General features: G+C 57.3%; 1 protein-coding gene across 2 annotated transcripts in view; it reads right to left on the reverse strand.

The window, feature by feature from the left end:
• Positions 1–26,231, reverse strand: part of SNTG2 (syntrophin gamma 2) — a 172,850-nt gene that overhangs the window by 95,474 nt on the left and 51,145 nt on the right. Inside the window, exons 3-7 of one of the 2 annotated variants that reach the window (XM_042982606.1) lie at positions 23,331–23,387; positions 23,185–23,242; positions 12,058–12,101; positions 11,912–11,953; positions 1,964–2,051 (exon numbers count right to left, since the gene is read on the reverse strand). In XM_042982606.1, the coding sequence (XP_042838540.1) occupies positions 1,964–2,051; positions 11,912–11,953; positions 12,058–12,101; positions 23,185–23,242; positions 23,331–23,387 (289 nt within the window). The remainder of the gene's footprint in view (positions 1–1,963; positions 2,052–11,911; positions 11,954–12,057; positions 12,102–23,184; positions 23,243–23,330; positions 23,388–26,231) is intronic. The other variant, XM_042982607.1, reaches the window with a different exon arrangement.

Genomic DNA, 26,231 nt, shown 5'->3' on the forward strand with positions numbered 1-26,231 from the left:
TTCTGCTGGAAAGAACCCCCGTGAAACCCTGGTAGCATGTGCTCACAGTCTGAAACGGAAGCCCAGAGCGGCCAGAAGCGACTAAGCTCTTTGCACGAGAGCCGCTCACTCTGTGTGCGATTCAGAAGAAACACGACGGACCCTTCTCCCGCCCCCGTGCTGCGGGGGGACACGAAGTCCACAGGCCACCCCCGCCTCTCCATTTCCACCTGCCACCCTAAATCCCCTATCTCACCCGAACCTCCCCTCTGTTATGAACTGAACGTTTGTGTCCTCCAAATTCCTCTGCTGAATTTGGAATTCAACCGAGCCCCTGACAGGAAGTTGTTGGGACACCTGAAGCAGGTGATGGGTGAGCTTCCAAAAGGCCCCAGGGTCTCCCTGGCTCCTGCCGCACGTGAGGACACAGAGAGGAGAGGCGCCTATGAACCAGGTCCTCCCAAGACGTCCCGCCTCCAGAAGCCAGAGCAAGAAGTGTCTGCTGTCCCGGCCGCCACTGCGCTTTGTTACTGTGGCCGAGTGGACCAGCCCCCCCCCCCCCCCAGCCTGTCTTCTCCTCCAAAGTGCTGGAGGTGCCCACGGATGCACCCCCTGAGCCCAAAGACCCAGAGCAGCTGGCCGCGGGCAGGAGGTAGTGGCGTCCCCTCTTCGGGCCAGAGGCGCCTGCCTCCCCCACGGACAGCGCACCCTGGGACCGGCGTCCCCCTCCTTCCCCGCAACGGACAGTCTGTCCCGGGAGTAGCGCCCCGCTGGCTCCAGGACCTGCACACGGGCTGCCCCGAGCCGCTCCCCTCACAGGTGCACGTGCACGTCTGCCCAGACCCCACGGGACACGATGCAGTGCTGTGCGTGGTGTTTACTTTTCCAAAGACTGGTCTGATGGTCACCATTCCCACTTCCTGCCGCTCGGGGCGCGCTCCTTTCCGTCCACAGCCCCGCGGCCTCTCCTCTTGACCTTGGAGCCCTCTGCGAACTGCGAGGAGCTGGGCTCCTAAGAACGTAGACCCCGAGGGATCTTACTGACGGAGGAGTATCAATTTTCCCGAGAAAGGCCAATAGTGGCCTGGTTACCCCGGTGCGGTCTGACGGGAAAATGGATTCTGAAACTGATTTGCTCAGGTTCTCAGGGAGAGAAAGTAAGAAGCCGACCGAGTTCAATGACTTTCTGTCAAACGTGGGCCCTCCTGCAAGACGGGTTTCCACCACAGATGCGCCCAGAGGACTGCGCCGGCCCCCCCACCACAGGCTTCTGCGGTTGCGGGGAGAAGAGGGAGAGAAAACGCGGAGAACGTGGCCAGCCCAGGGCGGGCGCTGGTCCTCCACAGGACGACACGGAGGGTGGGACCCACCCCCGTCCTCGGGGCACCCGCCCTGCCAGAGCTGGACCTCGAGGGGCCACCAGCAGAGTCACAGCCCCTGCTGGCACGATGGTACCTAACGCCCCCTCTGGCTGAGAGGACCGCACCCCCGCCCCCACTAAACCACTCTGCACCTGTTGTAGAAATGTGGCTGCGGCGGAGTCCGTAAGGGTCATGGTGACAACTCTGACGAAAACGTCTGCATGGACGGGCGACCCATCGCCTCCAAACTGGGTCACAGCCGTGTACGGGAGACGAGCACGAGGCAGGCACTTCACAGCATGCCCTTACTACCGTCTTCTCTCTCTCGGGGGATCTCCCAAGTCTACACAGGTACTTCAGGTACAACCTTACTTCCCGTACACGTGTCGGTGCACACGCAGGAAGCGTGATCAGCGAGCCCACCCGCAGAAGTCAACTGATCCGCACGCAGTAGTCGGATGCCTCCACTAAGGGCTGCGGACGTGGAAACGCAGGGTGTCTATCCGTGCCCCTGCTGCCTCCGAACCCGCGCTGGGGACCTGGCGTATGCCTGTCGGTGCCGTGTCCTGTGCAGACACAGCGAGGCGCGGGAGGACAGTGCCCCGACGGTCTGCCGCCCTTACCTAATGGGAGCTTCAGAAATGCCGGCGCCTCCCTGAGATAGTCAACAGTGATGGCCACCTCGTCGCCAGCGTTTCTCAAAAGATGCACCTGTCAACACGACAAAAAATAACTACTTTACCACCAGGAGAGGATCAAACACAGAATTAAAACAAGAGTCCTATGCACCTGGCCTGCTTCCCGAGAATTCCACGCCGGTGATTTCCTGAGACACTGAGGGCCTGTGGGCCCCTGGAGGTCTGAGCTCAGGTCTACATGGAGGCTGTGCACACCAGCAGGGACGAGCCGTCTACACGGGCGCTTGTGCACACCATCAGGGGCAAGCCGTCTACACAGATGTTCGTGCATGCTTCCTGCATTCCGTCTACACGGACACTCGTGCACACCATCGGGGCGAGCCGTCTACACAGACGCTTGTGCACGCTTCCTGTATTCCGTCTACACGGACGCTCGTGCACACCAGCAGGGGCGAGCTGTCTACAGGGACACTCGTGCACACCAGCAGGGGCGAGCCATCTACACGGACACTCGTGCACGCCAGCAGGGGCGAGCCTGCATTCAACCAGACCGGGCTCCCCGCCCACCACACGGGCCATCTCCCCGAAGGTCAAGTCAGGTGAGGACTCAATGTATTGGCACAAAGACCCAAGCGTCAGACGCCGGCAAAACGCACACCGCCACGCAGCTGAGACACGGCTGACCACCAGCCCCGCTCCGGGTCTGAAGCACAATTCTGGAGGGAGGAGCGGGCGCCCCTCCCTGTGCCAACGCATCCCCACCACGGGGCTCTGCTTCCGCCCACGTCCGGTCAGCTTCCCGTGCTCAGCACGCTCACTGGTGTTGAGGCAGACGTGACGTGGCTGCTCCGGAGCCTGGGATCACGCGGGTGCACGGCTGGGGCACTCCAGGTCAGGCCCAATCAGGGCCGGTGGTCAGCTGTCCGGCCGGCGTGGGGACCCTACGGGCTCGCACTCGGCTCTGTCACCCCCAAGTCCAGATCTCTCAGACACCTGCTGTCGTCCCCTGCACGGCCCTGAGAGCCACACAAAAGCCCTTGTCCGCCGTGACAACGACCACCGGGCACCAGCACCTCCACCCCAGTGGACCTGGGACCACGCCTGCCGGTGGCCTGCGTCACCTCGACCTTGACCTCACACCCAGGCCCCGAATTCCCCCTAAATACTCCGGGCTGCAGACTCACCTCTGCGGCGTCCCTCCCACACCTTCCATGTCCTCCCTCATTCCCCGTGGCCATGCATTGATGGCCTCCCGCCTCACTCGGGCCACACCGACCCTGTAAGGATTAAACCACACGGTCCTGTGGCTTTGCCTCTGCTCACACTTGGTCAAGGCGGGTGGACACCTAGCCATCCCTTCCATAGCCGCCTCGTCGGACCTGCTCTCCGGACAGGTGCACACGGGACACGTCCACTGCCAGGGACGAGGTCCAAACCCGCCTTCAAACACAGCGTAGGACCAAGTCACTTGGGAGCTCATGGTAGGGGTCAGAGCCCCCAGACCAGGAGGGGGGCCTGGGAGCACCTAGCGCCGGCCTCTGCTCGCGGACAGGCCTCAGCAGGCCCTGATGCATCTGTGGGAACCTCGCCACTATGTTCTCTCCGTCTGACCCGAGAGACGGCCACCGGCCACCCGGCCCTAAGCAGCGGCTCCTCCCCGAATGCAGGTGGGGTCGCAGACCCTCCACCACATCCGAGGAAGGGCACCGAGGCCCCCGAGACGTCCTGAGCTCGTGTGGCTTTAAACTTCAAAGAGCGAGCGTCCCCTGGATGGAACAGCCCCAGATCTGTGCATGCAGGTGGCCACCTTCAGCGGCCTCTCCAGACTCTTCTTGAAGGAGACGCACACACCCCACCTACGTAAACACCTGCAGCCGTCACAGATCGAATACCACGCACGAGGCTTTCTGGACACGACACGCGTCCAAGCGTTGACGTCTCCTACCTGTTTAGCGGAGGCTGATTAACCCCAAAGAACCCGCTGCACCTTTCCGTGAGTCTGCCCTCGTGTGTGGTTCACGAGGCCCCTCAAGACTCAAGAGACACCACTTCGGACAAGGTGATGTTGTGTGCGGGACAGTGAGGCGTGCGGCAAGCGGCCTGAAGGAATTCAGCACTTTCAGTGGCACACGGGGCCCCCTCCCCCCCTCTGCCCACCGCGATGCTCTGGACGCCCACGTGGGGGCCACGAAGGCTCCGCTTCATTGTGCGTCTTCCCCAGTTTGGTGCAAGGCTCGTGTGCGTGTTCAGAAATGTCTGCGAACGGGGGCGTCTGGGGGGCTCGGTCGGTTAACCTCGGTTCAGATCGTGATCTCGCGGTTCGTGAGTTCGAGCCCCACATCCGGCTCACTGCTGTCAGCCTGTCAGCCCCAAGCCTGCTTCAGGTTCTCTGTTCCCCCCTCTCTGCCCCTTCCCTGCTTGCGCTCGTCCAACAATAAAAAAACCGTCTGGGACACTCGTCATTAATGCCTCCACACTCACCAAAGGGCTCCAAGACCACCTCTCCCCTCAAGACATCACCGGAAGACTGACAGGTGCAGGGGCAGACACCTGACTGCAGCCTGGAGGTCGGACGGCTCCTTGCCACCCAGAGCGACACACAACTGCCTTGTGCATCTAATCAGAGTCTCCTCTCCTCCTGTGTCACTGACCCTGGGGCACATCGGTCCCACCCCCACAGGGCAGCTGGGGGCTGCAGACTCCAGCTTCAGATTCCCACCCGTGCCCTCAGCTTCCTGCAGCCAAGTCAGGGACCTTTCCTTTTAAGGAAAGATTCAACTTCCGCATGAATTTTCCCAAGCTTTTTTATTTTTTAATTTTTTAACTTTTTATTTTTTGAGGGCGAGAACATGTGAGCGGGAGAGGGGCAGAGAGAGAGAGAGAAAGAATATCCCAAACAGGCTCCAGGCTCCGTGGTGTCCGTACAGAGCCTGACTCGGGACTCCGACCCACAAACCATGAGATCGTGACCTGAGCCTAAGTTAAGATTCGGATGCTCAACCGACTGGTCCCCCCAGGCACCCCGAATTTTCCCGAGCGTTTAACAAAAGCCACTCAAGCCATTCAAACCCCCGGGGTCTTAGCGTGTTGGTGGGGAGCTTCCACAACAGTTTATCTGCCAGGGTCAGAGGCCAGAGCCTAAGATCAGGGGCCAGCGGGGCTGGACACCCGTGAGGCTCCTCCCCAGCCACGGGCGGTGTGAACGGTGGGCGGTGTGAGCTCCAGCGTCTCTCCTGGCAGGGACACTGATCCCACCCCGGGACCCGCCCATGACCTGACTGAACCCCCATCACCTCCACGGGCCCACCTGCTAAGGGCACCCAGGGGTCAGAGGCACCACATGGGAACGCGGGCACAAACCCTCCCTCCGTCCACACCAGGGGCTGGAAAGTGGCGCAGGGCAGGTGAGCTGAGACATCAGCGCGAATTATCCGCCGCGTCTCGCACACTCGCCTCCATGCACGAGGCCCGTAGGGCAGAGAAAACCAGTCCCTGTGCGCGCGGGGCTGGGGCGCGCGCGGGGCTGGGGCGCGCGCGGGGCTGGGGCGCGCGCGGGGCTGGGGCGCGCGCGGGGCTGGGGCGCGCGCGGGGCTGGGGCGCGCGCGGGGCTGGGGCGCGCGCGGGGCTGGGGCGCGCGCGGGGCTGGGGCGCGCGCGGGGCTGGGGCGCGCGCGGGGCTGGGGCGCGCGCGCATGCTCACAGGCTCCAGCCCAGCCTGGCCCTCCCCGGGCCTCCTCTGCTCCCTGAGGTCGGGTCGCCTGGCCGGCCGCACTCACAGGGTCCTATGCCTGACCTTGCCGAGCTCCCGGGGTGTCTGCACCCCATGTGTCCTCCACGGTACCTGCCGCTCCGGGTGGCCCCATGTGACGCCTCACCCTCTTCGTGCAGCTCCGATTCCCGGACCCGTCACTGCACCCCTTGACCCCTCACCCTCTGGCATCACGGCCACCGCTGACCATCGGTCCTGTGGTGCAGGCGGCACCGCGTGGCCGGAGGGACACAAGTGGCCGATCAGCCTCGTGCCATCCTCGTGGCCTCATTCTAGGGGGGCTCTGAGCGCGTGAGGCTGCGTCCTCATCCCCGCTCCCTGAGGGGACCTTCCTCCTCGTCTCCTCTCGGCTGAACCCCGAGGTCACCTCCTCTCCCTCAGGTCAGTCAGCTGCAGGTCACCACCCCCCGCTCTGGGCGTGCGTCAGCCCAGGGATGCCCCACCCCGGAGGCTGCACCTGTGCCTGGTGAGCGGCCCTGGAGCAGGAACAGCCCACGGCGCCCCCCCCCCCCCCCCCCCCCCCCGCAGCACCTCGTCCCACTGCCCTTGGAAGAAAACGCTGGCAAACACTGTCGGCCCCCAGGCAGGCTACCCTCGCTGACTCCCCTGAGGCGGCCTCTGCCCGCCAAGCTCTACAGCCGTCCTCCTCTGTGCCTCCAGGGACGTCTCAGATGCCCGGCCCGGGCGGTAACGTCACACTGTCCACTCGCCTCCAGGATCCCACGCCATCCCCCCCACGCCCCCGCCGAGATTTCTTTCCTGAATTCGAATGTGGGAGATTTAAGGGGCTGCCCCTGGGCCCTCCTTCCGCATGTGTAACTGTCATTCTGAGCCATGAGATAACTATTCGTGTGTATCCCATAATTATATTCCCAATATTTTCCTCACAACTCAAAGTAACAGACTCTGCTAATGTATCATTCAAACAGAGATAATCCATTTTTTATTAAATTTTTTTTAATGTTTATTTTTGAGAGACAGAGCACGGGGCGGGGGAGGGGCAGAGAGAGCAGGAGACACAGAATCCGAAGCAGGCTCCAGGCTCGAGCTGTCAGCACAGAGCCCCACGTGGGGCTCGAACTCATGGAGTGTGAGATCGTGACCTGAGTTGAAGTCGGACGCTCAACCGAGTGAGCCACCCAGGCGCCCCTCCTTTATATATATATTTTAACGATAATCGTATAGCAATATGTCACAGTTGGTTAATAGCTTTATGTGTCCACTTGGGTAGGCTACGGTACCCAGCTACCTAGGTGTTGCTGTAAAGGTATTTCGTGGATGTGACTGATGTCTGCAGTCAGGGACTTTGAGTAGAGCTGGTCACCCTCCATACTGCAGGTGGGCCTCATCTAATTAGTTGAAGGCTTTAAGATAAAATTTGAGGATTCTGAGGAAGAAAACATTTCTATTAGCGGAAGCCACAAATTCTGCCTGAGAGCTTCAAGCCTCAAGCTCTGACCTCCAGAGTTCCCTCCTTCTCTGTCTCTCCCCGTCTGTGTGTCGGTCCGTCTCTCTCTCTCTCTCTCTCTCTCTCTCTCTCTCTCTCTCTCTCTCTCTCTCACACACACACACACACACACACAGAAATCCAGTATCTCCCTCGATGGCTCTGTTTCTCTACTAGAACCCCAAAACATTACCCATCATTAAAACAATCCTCGAAATAATAGTCGGTGGTTCATAATTTGGCAAGAACAAAGTGTGGTTTGAGGTAATCGATTGGGGGCCTGATTGGTTTGTGTGTAAGATCAGGGAGGTTTGAGAAAAACCTTTCCTTCCTTCTGAGTTAGAACATGATAGATCATGTTCTGAGATGACAGTAGAAAGTATCTGTCATCCTCTGTCACTCTGGAGGAAGCCAGCCTCCGACAGGACACGTGGGGATTCCCTCCACCACTTTCACACCCCAGAAAACCAGCCACGCTGGCAAACACACGGAACCCCAGCTGCAATCCCCACTGCCGTCCAGGTGCGCTCTGCTCCGTGGCAAGTGACGCCCTCCACCGGCACAGCGACCTTCCCTCGTCTGTAGGTTCCAGCTGTTGGCAGAAACAGCCTGCTTTTGGAGGGCAGCACTGGGGCCATGCCAGCGACCTGTCAGTCTCTGCTCCACAGGACCCGGGGCCTCTCAGGGGGCATCGTGGTTTGCTACGTGGGGACACCATGCTTATCCAACTTGGGGGAAGCGAGGCAGCACCCTGGAGGACCTGGTGATGTGAGGGAGAGAGAAACGACCCCACAAACACGTGCAAGTCTGGGACCCCCATGGGCTTTGCTGGTGGCCTGGGGCAGGTCAGACACTCCGGCCGAAGGACAAACTGCTGCAGGTTGCACCCCTACGGCGAGGAAGCCTACCAAACCCCCGGAGGTCTCTGTGGATCCTGACGGGACATCAGCCCCATCTGCGCTTTCCAGACGGCCGATCGTGACAAGGCTCAGCACCGTAGTCACACGGCCGCCACGTAAGGGCTCAGCAACCCAGGCAGCACGGCCCAAGATCCGAAGGGGCGGGGGGTCCGTGCAGACAGGCCCTGTAGGCGGCTCCTGGGGGAGGCCAACAGGACAATCACACGCACACCCTCGGGTGTGGGACTAAAGCCACGTCAGGAAAACCGTATCTGCTAATACATATGCTCTCGTCCTGAAAAGGCTCCTTGGGAGAGCAGGCTGGTCCCCGGGCTCTGGCAGGGTCTCGGTGATCGACCTCGGGCCAACGAGCCACAACACACAGTAACTGTCCACCGAGGCTTGCCTGTCACCCGCCCCACTACCCCTGGGGACCGGGCTGGACCGGGTCTTGGTGGAAGAGGTGAGCCCGTGAACAGGACTCTCGACTACCACGGCTCCTTCCACGGCCACGTGACACCTCGCTCGTAAACCACAACCACGACACAATCACAAGTTTTATTTCCCACTCCTTGATTTTGAACTCTACTGATTAAGAGGTCTGGACGTTCGGGAGGAATCATGCTGACCCTAAGGCATCTAGTGAAATCTCTGTGTGGTGCTGGCTGAGTCCAGTGTGCCGTGGGGTTGAGAACCACCTCCCCCGCAACTTTCCAACTCAGGAGTGAGAGAGTATTGTCATCAAGTTATCTCTACCTGTCTGTCAACCTACCCATCACTCATCTCCATCACCTACCTATCTACTTCTATCATGGAATCTTCCACCAATCATCTACCATCTATCATCTATCTATCTATCTATCATCTGTTATCTATCTACAATCTATCATCTATCTATCTAATCTAATCGCGTCCGTCCATCCATCCACCCATCCATCCGTCTGTCTGTCTGTCGTCCATCCATGCATTTTAGCCTGTCTCTCCATCCAGCTCTAACGCTCCTTCCCACAAGATGGGAAGGCTGCTGGAATCTTCTGTCAGTTCACGGCAACAGAGCTTCTGGGCAGGTCCTCATGGGAGCAGGACAGAGGGCACTGTAACCCCCGACCCCTGAAGAGAATATGTGGGGGGTTGCGCAAGGAGGCAGAGGGCGACGCCCCTGGGATGGGGTGACAGGCATCTCAAGGGCTCAGTGTCTCTCCCAGGAGCTGAGAGCAGACGCAGGATCGGGTGGCTCGCCGCCAGCAGGGGTGCAGCTTTCGCTCCCCCGTCAGACCACACTCAACCCTGAGGGTGGAGGCCTCGTTCCGCATGATCCGATGCCATAGTATCAGGCGTAAAAGACGTCCCACGCATATCTGTCGTGGGTGACCTGGGGGAAGCGAGTGTCCGCTCTCAGGGAAACCCTTCTGTCCTGGCTCACCCCTGGGGCAGACTGTGGCGGCACAGCCGGGACAAGGGACCCGCCACCCCGTTTTGTTTTGTCCTCAACATGTAGTTGACTTTATTTCTGTGGGTTACGTTCAAACCCACCTGAACTTAGAAACTGTCCCGAGGCCTCCGTGAGAACAAAAGTCCTACCGATGACTGAAATATGTACAAAAAGGACTAATTTCAACTTAAATAGGAGGCTCTGGAAGTTAGTGAATTTTTACTGATTACGGCAATTTTCATCCGTGTGTTCGCAGCACCTGAGAACTCAGTCTGCTACGTGAGACCACAAGTAACATCCGATCACAAATCGGAGAGGTCTTCTACGGTTTCTGACCCTGTTGCGGAAAAATGAAACCCGTCACGCGGTCCGGACAGCACAGACCCTGCTCCAGCCCTCGACTGCCATGAGCTCTGCCTGCACACCCACCACGGCCCCCGCTCCTCGCTGACCCGCATGGCCGGGGACCCGCTGCGTGAGCAGTCACCTCCTCTCCAGGCACCTCCTAGCTCCGAAGGCGGGTGTCAGGCTCTGACTTTCCGTTTTCTCGGGTGACGGGTCTCAGAACACGCCCAATGCACACACGTGCCCAAGGACACTTACTCCCTGCCATGGCAGTTCTGATGACAGACGTCGACGTGGAAAAAAATACACAGTGTATTAAAAAGAGGGAAAGTTGCATGTTTATTCCCACAGACGCATTACGTGGAAATAAACAGACTTCTGTCCCCATCACGTATCAGAACTCTTCCAAAGCTTGGGCAGAATGCGGGTGATTACGATTCATTTTGTGGATCCTTTGTGTTGAGCAAAACCGACATTTGTCCTTTTAGAATTAACTGAAGCTAGAATTCACTCTTCAGGCGAGCGTGTGAGACTATGATTTCTGAGGTCTTCACAAATTTAATATTTTTATGAACTTTATGAACCTGAACAATGGAATCTGTCTCATTAGCAGTGTTGCAATCACGTGTTTTCTGTCACCTAAGAATGTAGACGTGGGGGTCCTGGGGGTGCTCAGGCAGTTGAGCGTCTGACTCCTGATTTTGGCTCAGGTCATGATCTCAGGGTTGGTGGGTTCAAGCCCCACATTGGGCTCTGTGCTGATGGTGTGGAGCCTGCTTGGGATTCTCCTGCCCTCTCCCTCGGTCTCTCTCCCTGACACACTCTCTCTAAAATAAAAAAGGAGGCAGACATATAATTTGATAGTGTGATTTTAAAAGTATATTTGTGTCAAATATTAGAATATCTCTGTTTACAAGGTATGCACCTCGTTTACTCAAGAATTGGTTTCTTGGATGAATGCTGGACCGAGGAGGGGTCACTGTGGTGCACAAGGCCCCCCCCCGAGTCATGGGCTTCTTCACCCTAACAAAACCTTTGCAGAGAACGTCGCTTGAGACCAAGAAACACGTTTATCCCCAGTGTGAGCGCCTTCCCCACACCTGGCACAGGTCCAGGGCCCCGAGTGAGGAGGGGGGATGGCGAACAACTCTTCACGGGCTGAGATTACTGGGGACTCTGTGCCAGTGTCGTGGAAGTTCAAGGGGACCGCATCAGCGGACTTTGCCCTACGTGAGCCAGGAGGTGGCTTCTTGGAAAGATAAACACTGACGGATGGACGCACGCCGACCCTTCCCAGGGACAGTAATACATTATGCTTGGTTCCCTGTAACGTGCAGAGTAAAGTCCCTGTGGGGGGCACCGACACCTCTGGGGGAGGCGTTCCTTCCCGCCTCGCCCCCCGTGACCGCCCCTGCTCTGCACTTGACTGCACCACCCACCCGTCCCCCACCTTCTTGGTTTCAAGAGCCAGCTTAAACGCCTCCCCACCTTGGTGCCGTCCTGGCCGCAGCCACACGTGAGCACATAGGGCTTCTCCGTGCCCAACTTCACGTGGATGTTCATTTCACCCCTGCTGGCATCCTGCACCTGACCTGACCTGGACAAAGTCCTCTCCCACAGAAGGAAGGCTGGAGCACGTGCGTGTCGACAAGCCCTTGTCCCAGATGGTCACCAGGTGCGTGTGTCACGGGACATCCTGCCCGGTCTGCCCACGTTACACACCAGCGTGCTCCAGCAAGCCAGCGGTCCTCACTGCCCCGGGGGCTGGGTCCACACTCCCCAAACTCAGTCCCCCAGTTGGAATAGGAGCAGTTCCTTCCACCCTGCTCAGCCCGTGAGGACCCGTCACACAGCGTACGGGACGTGCCTCGCTGCCACGCTGGGCTTTTCACGCAGGTCCTCTGGGAGCACCCTCACTAAGTTTTCTAAGCTTTCCTTCCAATTATGGAGCTCTGTGTCTAGGAACGCACTCAGTGAAATACAACTTAGAGAGAAAAACTGTTACGATAGAAGAACACAAATAAGAAACGAGGCACACTCACCACTTCCTCATGGGTCGCGTGTTCTACGTTAATGCCGTTCACCTGAGTAGACAACAAATTGAGAGCTGAAAATTGTGAGGATGATCACTGATTACTGTCACTTTAAAATACACAACAGGGCGGAGGCTCAAGTTTAAAATACTGACCTGCAGGACGGCGTCTCCGACGAACAACATCCCTGTCTGGTCGGCTGCAGGGTTGCAAAAGTGGCAACAGTGTTAAGAAAAATTGAGGTCATTGCTCTTTTTAGGGCCCCGTTTAAGCTCAGTGTCCACAGCAACTGGAATGGCTTATGTGTGTGCCCATGTGTGTGCGTGTGTGTGCACACACGTGGGTGAACACAGGTACATGTGTGCACACGTGTGGGCTGTGAGTGAACATGTGTGTGAGATGTGTGCGCACACGTGTGGGGTGAACACACGTGGGAATGTGTGCAGGGGGCACATACATGTGTGTTGTGTGTGCGACACGCAGGGGTGTTCAGTGTGAGTGTGCGTGGGTGTGCGCGGGCCTGTGGTGTGCAATATGTGTGTGAGCGTGCGTGCCTGTGCAGGTGTGCAGCAGGTGTGTGTGGGTGCGCGTACAAGGGCCTGTGCAGGTGTGGGAAGTGCCAGCACAAGGCGGTAGGCAGGTCCCGCCCATCAAGCTGAGCACGTTAAGGGAGTTCCTCCCCAGACACACAAGAGCCCTTTAATACGGAAAGAAGTTCATCACGTTCTCGGAAAGTCGGCTTCCCGGTTTTCATCAAGTCGGCACAGGCCGTGAAGCAGGAAACCCAGAAACCCTTTAGCATTTCCGCTCTTTCTTGGGGACAAATTTACACAGACGGTTTTAATTAAAGAGACCGTGCGGAGACCGGAGGCTCGCGGTGCCGTCCGCGTTACCACTCCGGTCCTCAGACGCAGAGACGGCTTCCAGGAAGACTGACGCACCTGCCCCAAATAGAAGGTGCTGTGGTTTCCTGCCTTCATGCGGACTGGTTTTAATTTTTAAGTCTTTGGTTAAATATTGGAAGCCAGAGAGTACGCTCTTCTTTAAACACTGCAATTCTCTTCACGCTCCCTGTATGTATTTAAGGTGAGTTAATATTACTTCTGGTCATTGTAATGACATTAAACTTTGTTGAAAATGAAATACAGCCCACATCACTAAACGTAATGGTACTGATCTCAGCTAGCTAACAGGGTTCTCACTTCCACGGCAGCTTTGCCCAGAAAAGCCGCGTGACCCATTGGTGTGACCAATGTCCCTGTCTCTGTCTCCCGGTCTCTCTCCTGCTCTCCTTCGTCCTTCCTGCACCCCCTCCAGCTCTGAGCTGGGGGCAGAGAACAGGACAATGCTGGCTTCAGGGGCTCACAGTCTACCAGGTGAAAATCCACACAGGGCGACAGAAGGATTACTGACTACTGGCTATACAGATTCTTTGTAAAATGTGCACGGTAGAGTCCCCACCTAAACACAGTCCTGACCCAGCACGAGAGGTGTGCATGGCGTTTGAAAAACCCCAGGTGCAGGACACTTAACTTTGTGGGTGCAGTGGGGGCCTCAGAAAACCTAGAACACAGACACCAGAGTTTCCCTTGCAGCCGAACGGTAAAAGGGAGAGCACGCGAGCGAGGGGTCCCTCCAGGCTCAGTCGGGTGGAACGGGGTGAGGCAAGCCGGACCGAGGAGGCGGCTGCGGGGGCCAGCGGCCACGTTGTGTGAGGCCTTGAACACCATGTTACAGGTGGGACAGAATTTCAGGATGCCGCATCCTTCAGAGCAGGGCTAAACCTCTCGACACCTCCCTTTGTGATTCGCACATACTTGCCTCCACTGAATTTCAGTGAATGATACTTTCATCCCGAGTCGCTCTGGAAAAATGGCATCTATAGGAAAGGTGAACTCAGGTAGTAAGGAATTCAACCTTATCTGAATTTTTCTTTTTTTGGTTCCAGACATTCAGATGTGAAGTCTTAAAAGTCTGAACAGTGAGGTCTTTATTTGCGAAGTTATACAAATCTTTTCAATAGATGTTAACATATATTTACATATGGAGATATAATCATTTCATGTGCACGTATGATCTCTGTCTTTGCTGTGTCTGTGCCTAAAACCCACTGACTCCCAGCCCCACCTAGCCCGTCTGAACTCCTGGTTCTCGGCCCTCAGAACAGACGCCTGAACCCTCCACCTCCTTGCTCCCACCACCCCCTTTCCATTCCTGGGACCGGCCCCTCTGCAGCTGTGGGACCTCTCTCTCCAGCTGTGGGACCAGCCGTACAACTGAGCCATCCGCTTGACTCTACTGGGGCCAGGCTGTCTCTCATGATCAGAACGACTTCCTCCCCGTGCACCTGTCACTGTACTCTCACATGAAGCCTTCTACCGCCTCCCAGCTCTCTCTGTCCACACGGACCAAGGAAGGGCCTCTGGTGGCGGCTCAGTCTGTGGTCAGGCCTCCCCGAAGATGCTGTCTAACTCCTGCTCCCTCAACACGGTCTGTGCCCCCATCCCTGCTCAGGCACTGACCATCTGTTCCCAAGCCCACATCGCCACCAAGTCACTGCTCCTTTGTGGAGAGAAACTATGGCCTTTGATACTGACTTCTGCTCGATTACCTGCTATTAAAACTTAACTATTCTTGTCTTCACTTTTATGAGAGAGAAAAAGGACAATAATAAGAGTTATGTGTTAAAATTGAACAACCAGTAACAAAAAAGTGACAGTGTCAGCAGTTGTGAAAAGTAACCTTGATACCTTGGATTGCTGTATAACCCACGCTGATGTCTCAGAAATACCCCGCCCCCCAACTCACTCACACTCACACACACGCACACACACACGGGCTCTGCAGAACCCCCAAGTGACTGTAGAATCACAGGGAAAGACTGATCACCTTCAGTAATTTGGATCTGATTTTCTGAACATAAACTCCTGTCCAGAACACCCCCCATTCCTGGCAATTCTGTAGGAAGCATAGGGTGCAACAGGGTCCCACAAGGTGCATGTGACACAGTCCCACAAGGTGTGACACGGTCCCCCAGGGTGCGACAGGGTCCCCCAGGGTGTGACAGGGTCCCACGGGGTGCGACAGGGCCCCCAGAGTTTGACAGGGTCCCTTAGGGTGCAACAGAGTCCCGCAGGGTGCGGCGGCGGAAGAACTAGATGTGGGACAGCCCAGGTTTGCGACGGGGCCGCCCCCGCCCCCGGGCGCGGCCTCAGTGGACAGGCCCGGCGAGCGCCTCCTCCCTCCCGCGGGGCGGGGCGTTGGCGAGCGGCGGGGGCGGGGGCGGGGGCGGGGCTGCGCCGCAGCAGCGGGAGGAGCCCGTCGGGGTGACAGCGGGGTGACGGCCGCCAGCCGTCCAGCGCCTCCCTGTGCTCGCTCTCTGCACGCGGCACGAAGCTCCGCGCTTCTTTTCTGCCACATCGAGAGGCTCCCTGTGAACGTCGTTCTCTGCGGAGACGCTCTTCTCCCCCTTAATCCGGCACAGTGCGAAGCGGGTAATCGAAGAGCAGCTTCCGTCCCCGAGAGGCGACCGGAGGAGCCACGCTGCTTTCGCTTTTCCAAAAGCGTAAATGTTCTCAAGGTCTGTGTGCGACTCCACACACGCACAACCACGCTGGCGCTGGCGCGTCTGCGACGCGGGCAGGCGAGGGGGTGGGGTCTGCACCCCAAGAAGGGTGGGGGAAGCCCGGCGAGGCAGAGCTGCCGTGGGAACGAGGCTGAGGCACGACGCGCGGGGTCAGTGGGTGGCCAAGGCCAGCCACACGCAAAGGGCTGAATCTCTGCCCGGCGTTTACGGTTTTGTGACCGGACAGGGTCGCTGGACACTCGTGGGCAAGGACACAGAAGCGCCACACAGAGAATTAAGCATCAAGTTCAAAGGATGCGGCCACACTCACCACACCTGCATGCTCAGCGTGAACACCCCACCCACGCAGAACTCCTTGCTGGCTCTGCGACATCTCCCTCCACCTCCTGCCACCCACGGCTGGTTCAGGTCTTTCTTTTTAATTTTTTTTTTTTTTTTTTTTGAGAGACAGAGCATGAGCAGGGGAGGGGCAGACACAGAGGGAGACACAGAAGCCAAAGCAGGCTCCAGGCTCTGAACCGTCAGCACGGAGCCCGACGCGGGGCTCGAACTCACACACCGCGAGATCACGACCTGAGCCGAAGCCGGACGCTCAACCGACTGAGCCACCCAGGCGCCCCACTGGTTCAGGTTTTTAAGTGGAATTCTGGGTGATGACAGCACTCAGCCACCCTGAGGGGCCCGCACTTCCGCATCCTGGGCAGGTGTGGACGGGTGGGCCTGGGGAGGTGCACTCAACACCGCCAGGGAGTAGACACGCAGGAGCGCACCCGAGACTGATCTCAGGCAGAGCTGCGTCCCCGCACAACAGGCTGGCTCAGCTCCGAGCACACAACACAACTCCACGTGACACACCTCTATGCTGCGAGAGGAAAACCAAACACGCCCACCCCCCCCCCCCGGTTCTGAGCAGTTTCTGTGGGGCGTCTATTACCTACCAGGTGTGGGCCCAAACTAGGAAGACACCCTCGCCTGCTAAATACCTCGCTCCTCACTGGCGGCATCAACAGGGCAGCTTGAGCTGCACGAGACTGCGATGCCCTCTCTGCGGCCCCGGACTCGAGAAACCAGGGTCGGCCCCGTCAGCACCGCACGCGGCAGAGGCCGCCGGTCAGCCTGCGGCTCCCACGGGATGTGCTGCTCTCCTCAAGAAAAGAGTGAACGCCCCTCACCGCGCCCACCGACAGAGGGTCTGTGGTGCCCCTGGCGGCCTCTGGGGTAACCCGGGGACCCGGCTGGTCCAGCTGCCCCGCCTCTCCTGTGAAATCTTAGCGCACCCGCTGCGCAGGCCCGACTTCCGGTGCCCGGCCAGAACGCCGCGCTGATCACTTCACAGCAAGGAGAGCAAAGCCCAACCAGGACGAATGACCTCCTCAGGTTACCTCCGAGTCTCCGGGGCCAGCTCTCCTCGAAGGGCATCCTACGCCCACCACCCACGGAGCCCCAGAGTCGTGCAGTTTGCTCGCGTCCTTCAGACGGGGCCGAGCACAGCTGACCCTGAGTGTCAACTGGCAACCGCGAATCCGCTCTACACCACACCTTCCGAGGTAGTTACCTTCAGCTTACGAAGCTTGATCTCTTGTTGGTTACGGCCGCGTTCTGGGCACGCGCACGCGCACGTATCCGTAACTCTACACAGAACAGGCTCACATATGCACACGCGTGTACGCACACAAACAGTGCAACTTCCATGTATGTACTCAAGTACCGATCTAGTTTTCCTGCAGGCTGAGGTCCTGTGCTCCACACCTCCACGTCTCGGGGTCTGGAAAGGAACCAGCACCCAGGATGCACTTAGGAAATGCAGAAAGTTGTAAGGAGAGGGCAGGAGGACCGGACAGAGGGGAGGGGCATACGCGGATCTGCAGAAGGGCGGCACTGGACCCTAGTGTCCTGGGTCTAGGGTTCTTCACTATTTCCACTGACCCCTGTATTCCTTTGTGTGATCATTAAATAATAAGTAGATAAAAGGCCACAAGTGTATGGGCGCTTTCTGTTTGAGACGTTTCTTCCCAAGGTAAATGCCGCATGTTTCAGACACTGAAATCACAAGAGGCTTAAGGAACACGTACTCGCTAGTCATCACTAACCTGAAGTTGAACTGCTACGAAATGCTGGCGTTTTGTCACTTAAGGAAGGAAAACCCTACTACATTATTTCTAAGATTTTTTTTTCCAGTTGGTAACCACTTATGGCTTGTTAATTATTAACAAACGGAGTCGTAAGTCACAGTTGTAGTTAAAACCACGTATTTTAGGAAATTTGTGTGTGAAACATAATACAGTAAATTAGGGAACATTTCCGTGCGAATCCGGAGCCTCTAGAAGGAAGTGTTTTCTAGCTCACCGTTAAGAGGCCCGACAGCTGCCGTACCTGCTCTCCTTGTCTCCGCTTCCTCGAACATCCCTGCCCCCCAGACCTCATCCGCCAGCGGGAAAGGGCTCCTCGGCAGCTACGGATTCCACTCTTGGCGCAGACGCAAGCACACAGGCTGGAAGCCAGCTACGAGCTTCAGCAGCAGAAGAACACAAGAAAAGCAGCACGAGAAAGTGGGATATAGCTGGAAAGGGTCCAAGGAAAAGAGCCCAATGGTGTGGCCCAAAAGGATTCATCAAGGTTTGAAAGAGCAGAGCTAATGTACATACGAGGCCCTTTGTGTCCAAGGAAAGGAAGCTGCCGAAGGCACCGTTGTTGACAAAATGCAAGCGCCCCCCCCCCATACTTGCCCAGCCCCGAGTCCCCTCCCCCACGACAGGTGCACGTGCTCACACTGCTTCGGAGAGCCCGGCGTTTCCTCCTGGTGAGAGGAGGCCCTGCGCGCCCCTGAACTCGGGCTGAAGAGAGCTGACCGAAAGACATGCCGCGAGCTCATTCCCTCGGCCTTTCCGAGGGTGACTTGGGTGCAGTCCCAGTCAGTGGGTGGGGACGATGCCGGAAAGCATTCTTCTTGCGGGAAAAGACGGCCCTTCCCGGAGGTGGCCTTCGCCAACTCTCTTCTGCCCCACCTGGAAAGAGGGTTACTGCCTCGAAAGGCAGCCATTCTGTAAACGTGGAACAGGTAACGAGGCGAAGCCCACGTTGGTAGGGACGACTCCGTGGAAGGACAGGGAGGTGCCGGGGCCTGGACCGCTGGCTTCTTGTGGAGTCAGAAAAGCAGACCCTATCCCTTTAGGCCACTGGACATTTAGGCTATTTCACAGCCAAAGACACCCCTACCTGGATGTGAATCCACGGATTTTCAGGGCAATTTCTCACGACGACCTCAGAGACTCACCACGTGGGCCACACCCTGGCTTTTCCGTTTGCCAGCCGTGTGTCTCTGGACAATCTCTTTAGTGTACTTGTGCCTCAGCGTTCTCACTGCACCACGAGGGTGGTCACGAGAGTCCCTCTCTGATAGGGTGCTGAATGCCCAGACACGGAAAGCATTAAGTAAAATTCATATTTTTCTTTGCAGTACGATCCGCTCCTGCCATTATTTATCTGTGTCCCTGTGGGTGACCTGGCTTCCCCAGCATGAGGCACACTCCAGGAGGGCAGGAAGTAGGTGTGTCTTCACTGCCCCCTGAAGCGAGGGGGAGCTCAGTGTAGCAGCAGGTCCCCGAGAGTGAGCGAGAGCCTGTGATCTTACAAGCCAAGTGAGCTGCCCCTGTTCACGAGGTTTGAAGTTACCAAACAGAAATTTCTAATAATAACTTGAAGGGCTTCAGTTATTGAAGGAATGTTAAACGTCCAAGGAAAGATATTTTTAAGACTTTACTTACTAGGTATATAGTATTAATAAATATCCCCAAGCAAAATAAACACTTGTACCTTTTCCTCATGATGTGAGCAGACATCACGGACTCACCGGGCCTCTGAGCTCAGAGCCTCAGCCTGGCTGGAGGCCGCGGGGCACCGCGGTCTGCCGGGGTCCCTCCCAGGAGGCCTGGGCACCGGGGTGTGCGGGGAGAGCCTCTGGGTGCGTCCTGTGCCCCAGAGGGACTTCATGCGCTCGCAGGAGGTGGGAAAGCTCTTCCTGAAGAATTAAAGGAGCCAGAGGGTAACCGGCCCCTCGGCCTCCGGACCCCTCTCAGGCCCCCTCCTTTCACACCCCAGGTGCTCAGGCAGCCGCTCCTCCCCATGGAGGTTAAGTTCTTAGAAAATCACCCTAATTCAAATGCTTCTTTTGTTCTAATTCCCCGACCCGTTCCGAGCACCCTTAAGCATGCACCTGCCACGGGGCGTGGATCCCCACCCCCACCCGCATTTCCAGCATCTGCTGATCCCCGTGTCCGCTGTGTCATGTTACCAAATGCCGTCAGATGCTGCTGAAGCTAAAGACACAGAGACTCCAGCAGGAGTCCCCGGGGTGTCTCTGTAAAATCGCGCCTGGGCTCCCCTTCAAAGCACCTGAGAGGCTGGCGGCTGCCCCCACGTTCACCAAGACGTCCAAGAGCGCGGTCCCTCTTGCTCACTTCCCGCAGCAGCCGGGTGGTGGCTCTTTAACGTGAACAGACGTTACAATGCTGCGTTTGGAAAGTCCGCAAACCACCTTCTCGCTGGTAAATACAACCCAAGCTCCTTCCTTGGACTTCAGGCCCCGAACACCCGGCCACCTGCCTCTTCCGGCGTGTCTCCGCCTCTTCCAGCAAAACGACGCCTGTGTCTCCACCTCTTCCGGCGTGACGACCACCGTGTCTCCGCCTCTTCCGGCCTGACGACCACCATGCCTCCTCCTCTCCACGTGCACCACGCTCCTGCCGAGGCGACCCGGGCTACACTCTTCCGTTTCTCGCCAATATCTGCTGAACATCACCCGCGGGAGGACTTTCCCAGACCACGTCGCACAAAACCCTCCCTCACGTCCGTCATCACACGGCCTAGTTTCCTACACAGCGGAACCTATGTTCGCGGCCTGAACATACCTTACGTATCTTGTTGCCTGACGATTTTGATGTGATGGCGGGCTCATCACCGCTGAATGCCCAGAACAGAGACTCTTCCAAAGACATGATTTGTTGAACGTGGCTGCACAAATGCACAGATGAACGACAGCCTGAGCTGACATTCCCCTTTGACCTTACAGTTTATAGCCGCCTCGCTCCTGAACGTGAAGCCAGGTGCACATCACGTTCCCAGTGGGACTGAGGCTGCAGACGATCCCTCAACATCTAGGCCTTCCTTGTGGGCAAGTGACACCTGCCACATCAGGGAGGTACCCAGGCCATGTGGGGGTGCGGCCGTCTCACCAGGGCCAGTCAGTGTCCCCCTTCCCACCACTCACCTGGAGTCTCCCGTCTCCAGGAGCCAATCCTGACTTGACTGCTGGACTGGGAACCAGTTCACGGGTGTGCTGGCTGCCATGTGCGTCTCCAGGTCGCCTGGACCCGGGGCTCCAGCACACGGGGCCCCACACTTTCACCCGACACCAGAGGCACACGACAGCTGGGCACAGATTTCCAGCAGCCAAGGGCATCCCTGCCCGTAAAACAATCATCCTGTGCCATACTCTGAGGTGAGTGGCGTTACGCCGAGCCTGGGTCTCTAAAAGCTCACAGTCGGTTGAACATTTATGCAGACTTTACAAAGAGCTCAGGGTGTGGGATACGCACTCGGTGAAAAGGGAAGCAACAGGTCTGGAACACAGGCCGACAGCAGTAGGGTGGGGGCAACCGTCTTCGTGTCTGAGAAGAGGCCTGAGCTACTGAGGCCGACTGAGGCAGGACCGCACTGATGGAGTGCAGGGACAGGTGACCCAATGGATGGGGACAGGGCCCTGGCTCTCAGCTCACCGGCCACCGATGCCGGGATGGAGGCAGCCTGAGAAGACAGGAAGCTTCTTTGACCCCTGCAGGGACTCTGCTCAGGAGGCACCCACACATTCTGGCTGCAGGACCAGTAGGAAGTGGGGGAATCTACTGGCCCAGCTGCCTCGGGGGCCCCGGCTCAGAGACAGGAGGACTGGGGTGACCGGCCACCTTTCTCAAAACTACAGCCTCGATTCACGGTGGCGCTCTCTGCACATGGCCTTCACCTGTTTGTCCCTCCACAGAGAATGGAGGTTTTCCCTCTAATCGAAGCATAAAAGCTTTTTCTGATTTTTATCTGCTGGTTAATCCTCCTTCCTCTCCTCTGACACACACATATCCACAAATGAAAACCTACACTAGTAGAAAAGACGTTTGCAACATCACAGAAACACACCAAGCTGTCCTCCTTCCGTCACCAATCAGCCCACCCCGTGTGCCACATGGCACAGAAGGAACCAGACAGATGGCCCAGTCCAGGTAGGGACAGTCCCTTGCACAGACGCACTAGGTTCTGGAAGCATCTAGGCTCCACGGTATCACCGGAAGTACAACAGGAACTCTCCAGTCTGGAGGGACGACGGTTTTGACATCTTTGAAAACGTCAACAAGAGTGACCCACGTGATGCACAGACCAGTGCAGCTCTCCTGCTACCTACAGATTTCATCAAAACCACACTTCCTACAGAACCAAAATCCTCTCGTGTTAGGAAGGCGTATGCAAGGAGAGCCACGCACTGGCCGCAATTCACAAGCTGGTCTCCTCGGAGGCCCTGAGTCTCAGCCTCGGTCCTGATGAAACACTACCCACCTGTTGTAACCTCGCTCAACAAGGGGAGAAACGTGTGTTGTCGAGCCGATGACTCAATGTCCTTCGGGCGGAAATGGTCTTTTTGCAGATGCAAATGTGTGGTTAAAATCTCTCTTCTCTGCACGAATGAGTCAAGGTTGTTGTGGGGAATTCACATTCCATGTAGACACGGGACTCCAGCCACAGGTCCACGCCACAGCCCCTGTGCACACACACCTGCGGAGCACGCGGTGGTGGGGTCCCAGGCCGAGGCCGCCTCTCCTGCAACCACAGGGCTGCCATGTGCTCTGACACGGGGCTGGGGCTGCGGTCGGGGAGAAGGAGGGGACACGTTTCCACTGTTCAAGAGCCCAGTCTGCGTGGGTGACTCACCCCTGCTCTGTTTTCACTGCCTCGGACCCCTTCCCCCACACGGGTTGCTGCCTCCCCTCCTCCTCCAGCAGGGGGACAAACGGCCCCTGAGCCTCAGGGGGACCAGCACCCACAGGCAGAGTGGAGGCGGCCGCACGGAGGGCCTGCTGGGACACCGGACTGGTCCCTGCCATCTAACTACGTGACTGTACTACAACCGTCTCCCACCACTCAGCACTGGATGGTGCGGCCGCAAACCGCACATCCACTCCCCCTCCCGCTCCCGGTGACCTGAGTCAGCGGCAGCTGCGGGGCGACCATCGCCCCCCCACCAAGCCTGACACCGTCCAACCGCGTCCCCGACGGCCATCCCAGCCTCCCCACCAAGCCGCTCCCAGAGGGCGGGACGCGATTTTTGTCACAGACCTCCATGAGCATCATGACTGCCGACGCCAGGACCACGTGTCCTCGGGCATCACACTGCTAAGAAGACCCTGTGGTCTGGCCCTGAACGTGTCTCCAGAGGCTGCCCTGATGGCCACAGGGGAAGCAGTATCTCTCTTAAGGGCTTGCGGCCTCAGAGGACATGAAAAAGGCAGAGCCATGTCAGGGGTAACGTAGGGGCAACAACAAAACAAAACGGCCGCCAAACGACCCAGCACACAAACAGGTGCTTATTTTTATCGTTTCCAATAACACATTATCTCACAAACTGCCGTGGGCATACATGTCCTGGCCGCGTTACCTGCATGGCCTCTGAATATCTTTGATATGACGACAGGGACCCTGTGCTCGGCGCCTCCCTGGAAGACAGGCAGAGAGAAGGTTCCATCACGATCAGCACAGACACGCGCTCAGAAAGAAGGTCGCGTGGGAGGAATGCGTTCCTACCTTTACGCTCAGGCCCAAGCCGCCAACGGGCTGTCTGCGCAGCGTAACGGTTCTGTGCTTTAAAAAATTTTAGAAAACAAAGCAAGTTTAGGTTAAAATGCATGATCAGAGAGTGAATGCAAAATGCAGACATACGTTCATTTAAAGTTAAGTAACTCTTTAAAATACACCTGCAGAGTGACACACATTCACTTCCTGTCTGTAGTGTTACCTTGAGGAGCAGAGACCTGGATTAAAAACAGACACACAAGATCCAGGCCCTATTACGGCCGTTATTTAAACCCAAGGTGAATTCCTGCAAGCTGGCCGATCTTCCGGATCTTTCTCAAGGATCACAGGCCCCAGGAAATGGCCGTGCTCTCCCGATCTCAACCCGCCTTCGAATCCGTTCTTCCCACCAGTCCCCAGCCTGGCTCCCTCCCCTGCTGCCTCTCCACCTGGCACAACCGCCTTCAGGCCCAGGCCCGTTCTCAGGTAGTCAGAGCTGACCCCTGAATGATCACCATCTCCCGGTCCTTGGCCCACGGGGCCCAACCACGCGTGAAGGCGCCAGGGGTGGCAACGAGCTGGAAGTGCAGCGGTGCCCGGAACCAGCAAGGCCTCCAAACCGCATACATGTTCAATCCCCAGCTCCTGTTCTGCTTGGTCTAAACTGACCAATCGTTAACCAACTGCACCAGATCTGAGGGCGGAAGACAGGGGCCTGGGGTGGGAGGAAGGGGAGGGCCAGGCGCATCTGTGGCTCAGAAAGATCTCGTGGGAACAACGGCAATGACCCATGTTCTCTGCTCTGGAAGCGGAAGCATAGATGCTTTCAGACCAAACGGTGCTTGCAGAGCGCCGTGAGCAGGGACAGGCCGTCAGGGGGCCGTGGAGAGCCGTGAGCAGGGACAGGCCATCAGGAGTGTGCTCGCGGAGCGCCGTGAGCAGGGACAAGCCATCAGGGGGCCGTGGAGAGCCGTGAGCAGGGACAGGCCATCAGGAGTGTGCTCGCGGAGCGCCGTGAGCAGGGACAAGCCGTCAGGGGGCCGTGGAGAGCCGTGAGCAGGGACAGGCCATCAGGAGTGTGCTCGCGGAGCGCCGTGAGCGGGGACAGGCCATCAGGAGTGTGCTCACGGAGTGCCGTGAGCGGGGACAGGCCATCAGGAGTGTGCTCGCAGAGCACCGTGAGCAGGGACAGGCCATCAGGAGTGTGCTCGCGGAGCACCGTGAGCAGGAACAGGCCTTTGGGGGGGCCATGTGGGCTCCTGCCCAAGCCGAGCATGCCAGCCGCCAGCAATGGGCCACAGGGACTGCAGGGCCGAGGGGGAAGCCAGTGTTTACAACGTGTCTCTTGCACAACGTGTAAAATCCAAGAGTGACTCCATTCTCAGGAGTGAATTCATCATAAGAAACCAGAGCCAACGTACCTCCTTTAGCGCATGCATGGGAATCCGCTACCTGTGTGGATATTAACAGCAACACTGTGTTCTGAGTGTCCTGTGGCTGCAGCATCTTCAGCTGGTGGCCGTTTGTATCATCACACGCAGAGAGAGAGCCGCGGGTCGGGGACGCTGGCTTCAGGGTAATGGATCGCACTGTCTCCATGTCCCGCACTGCCCGCGAGGGGGTGACGGTGAAGAGCAGGCCCAGCTCACGCCCATTGACAGACTCGCGGGGGCTCCTTCCGGGCCTTTCCAAGTACTTAGCTGAACGCTGGAAGCACGTCTCATCCCTGCCAAGGGCAGACACACTCGGGACGTAAATCCCACGGTGCGTGGGGGTCTTCTGTCCGCAAAGTCTGGAGTCAGCTAGCGACTCAGCGGGAAAGGCGGAGGGGACAGTTACCGGCTGCCTCATCATTCAGCCTGAGTCCCTGCCGCGTGTGTGGCGACACCCAACGTGCCTCTGCAGGGAATATTCTAACCAAAGCCCAGAAAATAGGGTCATGTGATTCCACACCAGCCAGCAATCTCCACCGCACGGAATTTGTCAAACGTTCAATCGTGTTTTCCAACTTTCGCCATTAATGCGAGCATTTGAACCTCACGGAGAGCAAGCGGATATATTTTAGAGAAAATATGTTTGCAAAAGTGCCAAGTGTGTTTCTGTTGCAACAGACTTTGCCAAATGACACTGTAAATCAGTCATTTTATTCACATACCGATCTCAGGAGGAAACTTCAAATGAAACTTCAGAAAATGATCACCTGAGACAAAACAGGTTAATGCACACCAAAAATCTGGACTAATAGTCCCAACAGGTGAAAGCAGAAAAAATTTATGCAATGAGCCTCTTTACCATTTGTTCAGGAGAACTTGAAGTGACTGTTATCTATTATTAATCCAGAACACTATTTATTCAAGTGCTCTATGCAATCTGCTAAAATTTCCTTTTGGAGCAAATGCACCCTGGTCACTTAACCCTCTGAGAAATTGAGTTTCTGCGTCTGGAAAGCAAGGATGACACTGTGTGTCCCACACAGAAAGTTGCTGTGGACTGAACTGTTCCCCTCAAGTCCCTACGTGGAAGTCCGGTCCCTGTGTGACTACATTTGGAGGTAGAGTGAGGTTGGAGGGGTCACAGGCTGGGCCCCAGACCATGGGACTGCTGTCCCCACAGGAGCAGGAAGAGGGGGACCCCAGAGCCCTCTCTGCATGTGCTCAGAGGAAAGCCTGTGGAGGGCACGGTTTTCCAAACTAAAAGAGGGCACCTGACCATCTGCGTGGTTCTGCGTGGGCAGGCTGGGCCCACGAAGACAGCCAGCGGAGAGAATTATGGGAAACCAGCAAGTGTCACAGAAACATCAGGATGTCAAGTCTCATCATGAAAAACCTCTTCTTTCTGCTCTTCTAAACTCCCTCGCTGGAGCTTGTAAGAATCTCGCATTCAAAGCTGGGAGAAGGTTCAGCCAACCTGTGT

The sequence above is a fragment of the Panthera tigris genome, chromosome A3, assembly GCF_018350195.1.
Source record: "Panthera tigris isolate Pti1 chromosome A3, P.tigris_Pti1_mat1.1, whole genome shotgun sequence".
Classification (NCBI taxonomy): domain Eukaryota; kingdom Metazoa; phylum Chordata; class Mammalia; order Carnivora; family Felidae; genus Panthera; species Panthera tigris.